The sequence below is a fragment of the Corylus avellana genome, chromosome ca2 (genome assembly GCF_901000735.1).
Source record: "Corylus avellana chromosome ca2, CavTom2PMs-1.0".
Lineage (NCBI taxonomy): Eukaryota > Viridiplantae > Streptophyta > Magnoliopsida > Fagales > Betulaceae > Corylus > Corylus avellana.
In genome coordinates, this window is record NC_081542.1 from 1656620 (window position 1) to 1667799 (window position 11180).

An 11180-nucleotide genomic window follows, 5' to 3' on the forward strand; every position below is an offset into this window, starting at 1 on the left:
ATTCATTTTATTTAAGCATCTAAAATAAGTTATGCATTTGAAATGAAGATGATTCTTTTCCAATTCATTGAAGGTAACTTCTTCATTAAATGCTGAAACATAACTTATTTTAGACGCTTAGAAAAGATGAATGACTAAAATTTATGAATTTAAAAATCTCAAATTTAAAGAAAATTCTAGAGAATCTCAATCCCGCCTAAGTAAGCGTGTTTTGAATAGATAAGGATCTACAGTTCATATAACATTTATGTGCTTAAATAAATTTTAGACAGTTTGACGGCATATAAATCTCATATTAGCCATTTAAATTGTTAGTTGATGTGAATGCCAATCTATTTTGCATCTTAAACTGTTCGAGACACCTCGCAATTCGGTTATATTGTTTGAATTTGTTCTTTGTCATAGTGTATATATATATATATATTTTTTTTTTTTTAAAAAAAAAATTAGTGTTGATCCAAAAGCTACTACACTCTATCATGTAGGCATAATAAGAAAAAAGTAAGATATTAGTGTAGTATATACTGCTTTGGATAATATGACATTTATATTTACCTACAAATTGAAAGATAATAATATAATCAATAGGAAAATGTGAGAGAGATAGACACAGAGAGAGATGGTTATTGTCTCTACTAAGGTAAGGTTGAATTTTAAAAGTGATTTTACAAAATTTCAATTATAATTTGATTAGTCATTTTAGAGTGACCATTACTTTGGACGGCCATTTGATATTGGGTCGGGCTAATCATTTGCACATTCTCAAAATTTTAGCCAAATGTTGGAAAGGAAAAGGACTATAATATATGTGATGATAAATGTTAAACAAACTCTCATACTAAGTATATATATATATATATAGAGCAAAGTAATAGATGACAATTTGACAGTTAAAATCACTTATTAGATTAATAATTATAAAAAAAATAATAATAATTTAACGATCACACCATCTTGGTCATAGACAATCATGACTTGTATATAAATTTACTAAATAACATTGCTCTTATTTATTTATTTTATATTACAAACAATTGGCTCAACTGTAAAACCCAACATTGTATAAGCAAATTCGTCCTTTTAAAAATAATAATTTCAAAATTTCAAAAAATGCTATTTAAAAATAGAGCATTGCATTTTTCATAAAAAAAAAAAAAAATCTTAACGCCAAACGCGCCATAAATATTAAGATTAAAAAATGATTAAATTATTGAGTCTTTTTAATTTTTTTTTTTTTGCCGCGACGAAACCTAGCTCGAGACGTGGCTAGGCTTCTGCGGAAACCTTGCGGTCCGATTTCCGGTATCAACCTGCTCTCTCCGATTCCAATTCACGTGTTTGAGCGTTTATCACATGCAATGTTCTTGTGTTTTACTTCTGCTGTAATTTGTTCTCTGTGCCAAGCTTTAAATTCTCGTCCAATTAATTTAATTTTTCTTAGCTTTGATGTTCTTCTTTGATAGGTTAAGTAGCCACTCGTATAGTGCTGTAATCCTCTTTGTTTAATGGAAGAAAGTTCAGAATTGCCGTTGCCGGACGCATTTCTTGATTTTCTCAAGGCCAATGGGCTGGACCCTTCGATTTACACCGCAAGCGATTCGACCCCTCGTTATATAAGGTACTCCAAGGGATTTATATCATCAAATTTAGTAATTTTTATTGATGGGTCTCAGGGGTTTAGTAGAATTCGAATTTTACACCAAATTGATGTACTCCCAATGGAAGTTATAATGGTTACTTTTGCTTTAATAATTTGTACGACTAAGTTTTCCTCCAACTTAGTCTATTAAACTGATATATGTCTTAGAACATAGGATTTTGACATGCATTTTTAATGTGAAGAGTTGATTCTATTAAAACCGTTTTCCTAAGTTTTATTGATGAGTATTAGGGAGCTTAGTAGAATTTGATTTTTTATCCAAATAGAAAAATCAGTTTCGATGCACTACCAATAGAACTTACTATTGTTACTTTTGCTTGTCTGTGACTGTGATTTCTGAATTTACTTTTACACTGATGTAATGGGTTATTCAATGGAAAGGTTAAAACCTGGTTGTGAGGCTTATAGTCAAGAGGTTGAAGCTGATATGGAATGCAAGCTTGAGAAAGTGGGTTGGTTACCTGGGTTCTATTCTCTTCCACCTGATATTCGGATTGCTAGCTCGAAGGCATACCAAGAAGGAAAGGTGAGGGGGGAAATATTAAGGAGCATTTATGTTATATATGCAATGTCAAAGAAACCTTGAAATTGATTTTCATTGGCCTCTTTATTTGCGGTAGATATATTCATTTTACACCCTTGAAGGAACATGATTCGCAGACCCTATGCAACTTTCTGGTTATAAAAACTGAATATCCCTGCTCATATCATTAGTTGTCCTCCTTTTAATCTCTAAGTTTTTAGTTTGAAACTAAGAATCTGAATATCAAATTTGATGTTTGGCAGAATTTACTTCCTGGGGTTATTGATTATCGAGCTTACGTTTAATATTTTTTTGTCAGTTTTTAGTCCTCTAATAGCAGTCTGTTTTGTTCACTTTGGCTTGGCTTGGCTTTCAGATATATGGAATTGATGCGGCCTCTGGAGCTGCAGTTATAGCTCTAGGTATCTCAGCAGGAGATCATGTCCTTGATCTCTGTGCTGCCCCTGGTATGTATCAGTTCCACATATATATTATCATGCATCTTTGTTGATTCAGTCTATTGCTAATTATAAAAAAAAACGTATTTCTGTCTATGGAAACAAGGAGATTTCGTATTTATTTATGGAGCTTCCGTTGTGCTATGACTGATTATTAGTGGTAGGTTTGAAGATGATCAAACATCATTTTTGGGAGATTTGTGTTTGGGACTGTCCTGTTGAAGTATGAGGATATTGTGCGTCTTTGACTTAGTACCATGAAAGGGGGCAGGGACAAAGCAGATTTGGGTGCATGAGTGTGGAAGCACTCACGTGTAAGAGGTTTATAACATTTAGGAAGCACTCAAAAAGCATGTATTTTTCACAATTCCTATAATCTCTACCCTATCGTGAGATAATTAATTTTCTATGATATGGTCTGTGAAGAGTAGCTGGTTCAGGTTTTCTATATATGATAAAATGCTATCCTAATATCATTTCTCATTTATCTTGTATCTGCAGGTGCTAAACTTTGTATGATATCAGAGTTTCTTGGTGACTCGGGTTCTGTAACTGGCATTGATGTTGCAAGACATCGTATCGCGGCTTGTAGAACAATGCTACAGAAATATGCACTGGGTGATCGATGCCGACTCTTTGTAGCTGATGGAACAACATTTTCCCTCCTTCCTGTGGAGTTCCATTCTAATTCAAAATCATGTAATCAACTTAGAAAGTAGTTCTGATACATTTACTCTTAGTTCAAATGTCTTCCTTCTAAACCTTTGGCATTCTAATTGTAATCATCTACCTGCTTTGATGTGGTATCATTCTGTCTAGTATTAAACAGGTGAACCTGCACTGGAAGAAAAGGGGGACACATTCAGAGAGTGGACGTCTAGGAGACCATATAAAGAAAGGAAAAAAGCAACTAAGGCAATGAAAACTGCTGCTTCACCATTAGTACCAGGGACTCAACATCCAGAACTTATATTTTATGGGCGGCATTCTGGAGTGGTTGGTCTCTATAGCAGTGAATTATATAGTACTGTTTGTGACAGTGAGATATCAAGCCGAGGCTATGACAAGGTAAATTCCACGCTTAAGTAAGTTGGATTTTGCCAAGTTTTGAATCTTGATTCCTTGTAAATGCTAATGGCTGATTTAATGTTGATTTCAGGTCCTTGTGGATGCGGAGTGCACTCATGATGGGTCAATTAGACATATCCAAAAATTTGAAAATTGGGGTTGGACAACTTTTCAGCGTCGTGTATTGGATGCAGAGAGAACTAATAGCTTGACAGTTCTTCAGGTTTCTGATTCATTATGCATTATGTGTATGCTGAAAATCTTACTTATGTTTATGAATATCATTTGGAAGATACAATATGAAATTGATAAAGTAATGAATCAATGATGGAATATTGATCCTTTGCCGTTTACATTTCTTAATTATGCATCTTTTTGCTGAACATGTGCTTCAAAGCTCTGTTTTAGTCATAATTTACATATATATGACCTTTCTTTTTATATAAAATATGTTTGTCTCCAATTGCAGTTCAAACTCTTAAGCAATGGTTTTAGGTTACTAAAAGTTGGGGGATTACTTGTCTACAGCACTTGCAGGTGCTTTCCATTAACAGTTTCCGTGGCTCTTAAAAACACACACACGGTCACAATATATGTCATGTTCCTGTCTTCTGACTTCTACCTTTTCTGGTAATCAGTTTGACCGTTGCTCAGAATGAAGATGTGGTAGAGCTGTTTCTCAAGGAAAATGCTTCTGCTGGTAGGGGGTGCTCTGGCCTCTGAAGTTCATTCAAAATATTCTGCTTTGAATTTTAATTACTGGTACATGAAATGTTTGGAGATTCTTGCCTGCAATTTATATGGGTAATACGACAAATTGTGGAGCTTGTCCAAAACACTTCAATGCTATTTTGTCTGTAGTCAAATAGTTCTATGCTGTTATGGCGGTCTTGATTCATGCAGAGACTAAGCCTTTATTTGCTGGTAGAATTCTAGAAGTAAATAAAACGAAAATTCCTATTAAATCACTCGTTGATGTTCTCAGTAATGAAGTGCCATATGTCCTCAAACCCACATTTTCTTTTGGGATCAGAATTAGGAGTAGGAGGTAACCTAAATACTCAGAAAAAGATCGTAGTTTCTAGCATTGCAAAAGACACTTGAGATGGTCCTCCAATCATCACAATATTATGTCCGTTTGTGTCCAATTGAAGAGCAGTTTTATGTCTGTAGTTCTTACTTTATGTAGCCAGTGTATGTATTGAATTTTCAATTGCAACAAGCAGGACCTCATTTAGCATCTTTCTTGCTAGTATCTTTTTTACCCTTATGTTGTACTGACACTATATATATATATATTACTTGTAGAGTTGCAGGAGGTAGATGCTGCCAAAAATTGGCCTTGCAAGAGTGGGCGGATACCAAAGACCTTGCGGTTTGACCCTTTGACGTCACAAACCAGTGGACTTTTTGTAGCGAAGTTCAAGAAATTAGGTATCTAATTTTTTTTTTTGAATTGAATTAGGTATCTAATTGAGGTTGGTTCTAGAACCGCTTGTGTGTTTGCTGTGGCTAAGTAACTGTTGTTCTCATGAATCAACCTGTGTCTTGCTTATTAATTGATCTCTTTGGATGTGGGTGCAAAGATTTTCTTTTTAACGTTTCTGGAAGCATATGTATAAGCATTTGTTTTTTCGATTGAACATATTCCAAAGAGTACTGCTACATAAAGTAATTCTAGAAGTCCCTATTGTATTACTAAAAAAATGAGGTGATTTTTAAAATCACAATTTGATCAAAATCTAATAATGATTGATCATAAACTCAATGGTAATTTTAAGAGCCACGTTATTCTTAGAAGAACACAAAAAAGACTTGTAACATTACTCGATTATATAACATTCATTTTTATCAAATGTGAACTGACAGTGAGTTTGGGCCAAATTTTGACCGTCCTTGAAGAAAGCAATGGGCAATGGACGAGATGAAGTAAAACTTTTCAATAAAATAAAAAGGCAGTGTTTGCCAATGTCATGGATAGGTACTGAACATGGCCTTTTCCTCAATTTAAAAAAAAAAAAAAAAAAAAAAAACTTTCACCTCAAAATTAATTACAATATTTCTACTTTCTATACCACATTAATCATTTTTATTATTATTATTCAAATAAAAAAATCACTACAAAACAAATTTTTTATATTTTTTCATATAAAATATATTTTTTTTCACTTTTTCCCACAAAATAATTTCACTAAAACCAATTAAACACGTATTTCTAAAAAGCACTACAGTATTAGCCTTGTGCCTGGCCTCTTGGCAAACACTACCAAAGATTTTATTTCTACAAGAAATCATAAAATACTAGAGGATGGCACTACCTTGCGTGGACCTTCCCTGGTTTTACACTTTCACACCCGCGCCCCTTTCAATGACTCAATTCAATCTTTTGGCTTAATTACTCACAAAAAAAAATTAAATTAAATTTTTTTTAGCTTTATTTAATTAAATTAATAATTAAGACTTTAGTAACTTCAAATGAAATTATTTAAAAAATTTGGAGGATTCTACTATGAATTCTTTTGTTCATCATTATTAAAAAATAAAATTTTTTATGATACTACAAAAAAGTAAACAAATTCAAGTGACATTATCATATTATCTTATTAATAAAAAATTTAATAATTTAATAATTAACGTAAATATCACGTAACAATATGGAAAGAGATTTATAATAAAAATGTAGCGGTTAAAAAATCTTTGGCTAAACCTGAAAGGACAAATGGAGAATGTATCTTCCCAAAATTCCATACGTATACATTAGAATGCCTATGTGGCAGCGACGACAATCCACCCCGAAGAAGAGGGCTGCATTCGATTGGCCACTACAAACTGTCCGAATTTACCTCTGTCATCCCTGACGTCAAGTGCAAAAATCAGGTCCCAGTTCACATCCCACGGTGCTGAACTCATCCTAGTTTCTCATTTAGCGGCCAGGATTGAACACTGCATAGCCAATCATGTAGCGGACTAGCACCGCAGCAGTCGGCGTTTTGAATTATTTTAGCTGTTAGAATTTCGGACACAGAGGAAAGCGAAGAAGATGAGTCAAGAAATCGAAGCCCCTCTCAGTAAGATTTTCATTTTCCTTTTAACTTTCTTGCATTTTCTCGTCGACTTTCCGACTCTTCAAACACTAAGCTAAGCTAAGCTCCAGCTCTTCTTTCACTCATGCACAGTCCAGAAGAATCAAACCTTCGAATCTCAATCCTCCGACGCCGAGAACTCTCCAATCGAGCAAGTCGCTCTCACGGTTCCGGTCACCGACGACCCCTCTCTCCCGACCTTCACTTTCCGAACGTTGATTCTCGGAACCCTAGCATGCGTCCTCCTCTCCTTCCTCAACCAGTTCTTCTGGTACCGTCGAGAGCCGCTCTCGATCACCTCGATCTCGGCTCAGATCGCGGTGGTTCCACTCGGCCACCTCATGGCCTCGACGATCACGCGCCGAGTGTTCTTCAGGGGGCGCGCGTGGGAGTTCACGCTCAATTCCGGCCCGTTCAACGTGAAAGAGCACGTGCTGATCACGATCTTCGCGAACTCCGGCGCTGGCAACGTGTACGCCATCCACGTCGTTAGCGCCGTCAAGATTTTCTACAAAAAAAACTTGACTTTCGTGGTGTCGTTGCTCGTAGTTTTTACGACGCAGGTGTTGGGCTTCGGGTGGGCCGGGCTTTTCCGGCGGTACTTGGTGGAGCCCGCTGCCATGTGGTGGCCCCAAAATCTCGTGCAAGTCTCGCTCTTCAGGTTTTTCTTCTGCTTGTTCGATCAAGTTTCATGATATCTTTAGGACGCTTGTAATTAGATAAGTCTCGATTAGTTATGGAATAAATTTTCTACGAAAATAAGAAAATATCTGTTAAAATTGCAAGAGTTCTTATAATCCAATTTGTAGGAAATTTCTTGTTGTAGTAAGTGATGTCATCTTCGATGCATGTACTGTGGATTCACAGGGCACTACACGAGAAAGAGAAGAGGCCCAAGAGTGGGTTGACAAGGAATCAGTTCTTCCTCATTGCCTTCATCTGCAGCTTTGCTTATTATGTCTTTCCAGGTTACCTATTCCCGATGTTAACGTCTCTTTCCTGGATTTGCTGGATATTCCCTACTTCTGTCTTTGCCCACCAGCTTGGTTCAGGACTCCACGGGCTTGGAATTGGTGCATTTGGATTTGATTGGTCCAGTATATCCTCTTACCTTGGAAGCCCACTCGCCAGTCCATGGTTTGCTACTGCCAACATTGCTGCTGGTTTTCTGCTTGTCATGTATGTCATTACCCCTATAGCTTATTGGCTTAATGTCTACAAGGCCAAGACTTTTCCAATATTCTCAGATGGGCTATTCACCTCCACTGGCCAAAGCTACAATATCTCAGCTATAATAGATGGAAACTTTCACCTTGACATGGATGCATATGAGCGTACAGGCCCTCTCTATCTCAGCACCTTCTTTGCTGTATACTATGGTGTCAATTTTGCCTGCCTTGCCGCCACTATTGTTCATGTGTTCCTCTTCCATGGAAGGTAAAACACACTTTTACCTGATTGTTGTTAGTTGAGCATTGCTACTTGCTTATCAATTTTAGTGGGCGTGCTTTAGGATGTCTCTGCAACATCTGTAGGAAATTAAGACTTAAATGAACTCAAAAGGAATTTTTTTTTTTTTTTTTTAATTTCAAACCAACAAAATTAGTATAGGTGATACTGTTGTGCTGGAGCATATGACCGAATTCATGTGTGTGTCTATACATGTATGTGTAATATGTCCCTTCTTAAATTCTTCGTTTGTTTCGTAATTATCTTCAAGAAGAACCTGCGGAATTATGTCCCGTTAATCACTTTCATGTATGAACTCCAGTCTTAACAAGTACTAAATTTGAAGTGTTCTTCTTGTAACCCAAACTACCTCTAATTTTAACATCTAGATTGTGCAATCAAAGAGAGGCAGGGGAGGACTAGCTTATACGTTGTATTTTATTTGGTAAATTCCACTTACTTTTTCAAGGGTGCAGGGAAATGTGGCAGCTAAGCAAGTCTGCCCTCCAAGAGAAGAAGATGGATGTGCACACAAGGCTCATGAGAAAATATAAACAAGTTCCACAGTGGTGGTTCATGTGCATCCTTTTGGTTAACATTGTGGCAACCATATTTACCTGCCAGTACTATAACGATCAACTCCAATTGCCATGGTGGGGCATCTTGCTAGCATGCTGTGTTGCCTTATTTTTCACTCTTCCTGTTGGAGTCATCGCAGCCACAACAAACCAGGTATGTCTCTGCACTATCTCACAAACGCAGCATCTACTTTTTAGTGCTTTTATCTTTCTATCCACTCATTATAATCGAAGTCTAGTGGAAGTTCATGGAAAGTTAGATCTTATATAATCATTCTATATGTAAATTTATTAACAAGTACTGGTTTTATGTTTGTTCATGAATACTACATCTACTGCACGTAGCTGTTATTCTTCTAACTTCTAACAAGAGTACAGCTTTCGCTCGTGAGCAGATGCCATCTTTGAATGTCATCACTGAGTATATTATCGGATATCTCTACCCAGGATATCCGGTTGCCAACATATGCTTTAAAGTGTATGGCTACATAAGTATGAAACAGGCGATCACGTTTCTAGAAGACTTTAAGCTAGGTCATTACATGAAGATTCCTCCAAGAGCAATGTTCATGGCGCAGGTAAGCATCCTGTGCATTCCTCTCCCCAAATTGAAATGGAGAAGAGTGTTTTATCAACAAGTAATGTTACTTTTCACACTCATTTATTATGCTCATTTTACATTGGTTGAGGTGGTGTATTTTAAGTGGCTTTTTATGTCATGTCAGTCATCTAAAAAAAAAAAAAATCACTTAAAACACGTTATGTTAGCTACTGTGAAATGAGTGTGATAAATTGGTATAAAAAGTAGCATTACGCTTTGAATAATGTTATTTAGTAGACTGTTATATGATTGTCATACGATTGAGAAGACATAACAGTGAAAATTAGTCTTTGGATCAACAAAGGCTTGTAAAAAAGAAAAATCAATGACACATTTTCATTGTCACGTCATCCCAATCATATGACATTCATATAATAGTCCACTAAATAGCATTTTTCTTAATCTTTATCAACTTTTGTTCAATAAAATGATAATCAGCTATCTAATCCCCTAATTACTATAGCAATGATTATTTTCAGGTTGTAGGTACTGTGGTATCAGCATTGGTACATTTAGGAACGGCATGGTGGCTTATGGATAGCATTCCAGACATATGCGATAGGGCATTGCTTCCGGCAGGCAGCCCGTGGACTTGCCCCGGCGATCACGTATTCTATGATGCTTCCGTCATCTGGGGTCTAATTGGGCCCCGAAGAATTTTTGGAGATCTTGGCCACTACTCTGCCATCAACTGGTTTTTCTTAGCTGGGGCTGTAGCCCCTGTTGTCGTTTGGCTCGCACACAAGGCCTTCCCAGACAAGCATTGGATTAGACTTATCAATATGCCTGTGCTCTTGGGGGCAACAGTCAACATGCCTCCTGCCACTGCTGTCAACTACAGCAGCTGGATTCTTATTGGGTTTGCCTCTGGCTTTATTGCTTTTAGGTACTATCGTGGTTGGTGGAGTCGCCACAACTATGTGCTATCTGGGTCACTTGATGCCGGATTGGCCTTCATGGGAGTATTGTTATACTTGTGTTTGGGGATGGAGCACGTTAGGCTCAACTGGTGGGGGGGCGATTCAGATGGATGTCCCTTGGCTTCTTGTCCGACAGCCGAAGGGGTCATTATCAAAGGCTGCCCAGTTCTCTAATTGAAGTCTGTATCATTTGCATAATTGCATCTTGAACGAAGCCCTTGCCTATTGAAAAATGCGTGGCGATTCATTGGCAGTGGCTCGGTTAAGGGAATCAACTGAAATCATAGCAAATGCAAGTCTTTATAGGGCAATTGTCTGTGCTTATGGACCGAGCCTGGGTGGATGATTTATAATCATTAATCAGGATGAAGTTTGGGTGAAACTAAGGGAGGTCGATTGACTGATAAAGAGAATTAGTGGATGAGTTGTTAGAGATGAAATGCCACTTGTGGAGAAGATAAATTATATTTGTGTTTTTGTTTCTTCTACGCTGTGGCTATGAGTTTGTACAAGAAATATAATGAAATTTACAGATTTGTCAATGTGTATTCTTTTATGAATGTCTTACGTATTCTAGCAGGCAATGTTATTTAGCAAATCAATTGTAATTGACATGGACAAGAAGCAAAGCCTTCTGCTTCGGACCACAATTTTGCAATTCAATTTGAAGTCATGGTTGTGTTCTTGACTCATCGTAGTAGCTATGCCATTGGTTGTCCCTCTATTCTTGATTGTGTTCGATTCAATTTCATTTATTGTTTTTGATTTGTAAGTTACCCATGCAATCGGTGGGACTTGAATCCACGATCACACTCTCCACCTTACAAAGGATGTACCATT

At 36.8% G+C, this 11180-nt stretch overlaps 2 protein-coding genes across 4 annotated transcripts; both read left to right on the forward strand.

Annotated features, from left to right (window-relative positions):
- The first annotated feature begins 1232 nt into the window (after positions 1 to 1232).
- LOC132171086 (uncharacterized) lies at positions 1233 to 5352 on the forward strand. Of its 3 annotated transcripts, none has more exons than XM_059582305.1 (10): positions 1233 to 1302; positions 1464 to 1618; positions 2042 to 2186; positions 2560 to 2650; positions 3143 to 3340; positions 3471 to 3709; positions 3801 to 3932; positions 4179 to 4246; positions 4348 to 4409; positions 5018 to 5352. In XM_059582305.1, exons 2-10 carry the CDS (start codon positions 1506 to 1508, stop codon positions 5149 to 5151), a joined length of 1182 nt encoding a protein of 393 aa, XP_059438288.1. In that variant the 5' UTR covers positions 1233 to 1302; positions 1464 to 1505; the 3' UTR covers positions 5152 to 5352. The 3 variants fall into 3 exon arrangements, with proteins under 3 accessions (XP_059438288.1, XP_059438289.1, XP_059438290.1); XM_059582306.1 differs by having other exon boundaries at positions 1277 to 1302; positions 1442 to 1618; XM_059582307.1 differs by lacking the exon at positions 1233 to 1302 and adding an exon at positions 1348 to 1382.
- A 1051-nt stretch (positions 5353 to 6403) lies between these two features.
- LOC132172040 (oligopeptide transporter 7-like) lies at positions 6404 to 11028 on the forward strand. Its single transcript, XM_059583465.1, has 6 exons — positions 6404 to 6777; positions 6886 to 7453; positions 7660 to 8229; positions 8718 to 8973; positions 9215 to 9397; positions 9900 to 11028. The coding sequence occupies exons 1-6, from the start codon at positions 6750 to 6752 to the stop codon at positions 10512 to 10514; spliced, it is 2220 nt and encodes a 739-aa protein (XP_059439448.1). The 5' UTR covers positions 6404 to 6749; the 3' UTR covers positions 10515 to 11028.
- Positions 11029 to 11180: the final 152 nt, after the last annotated feature.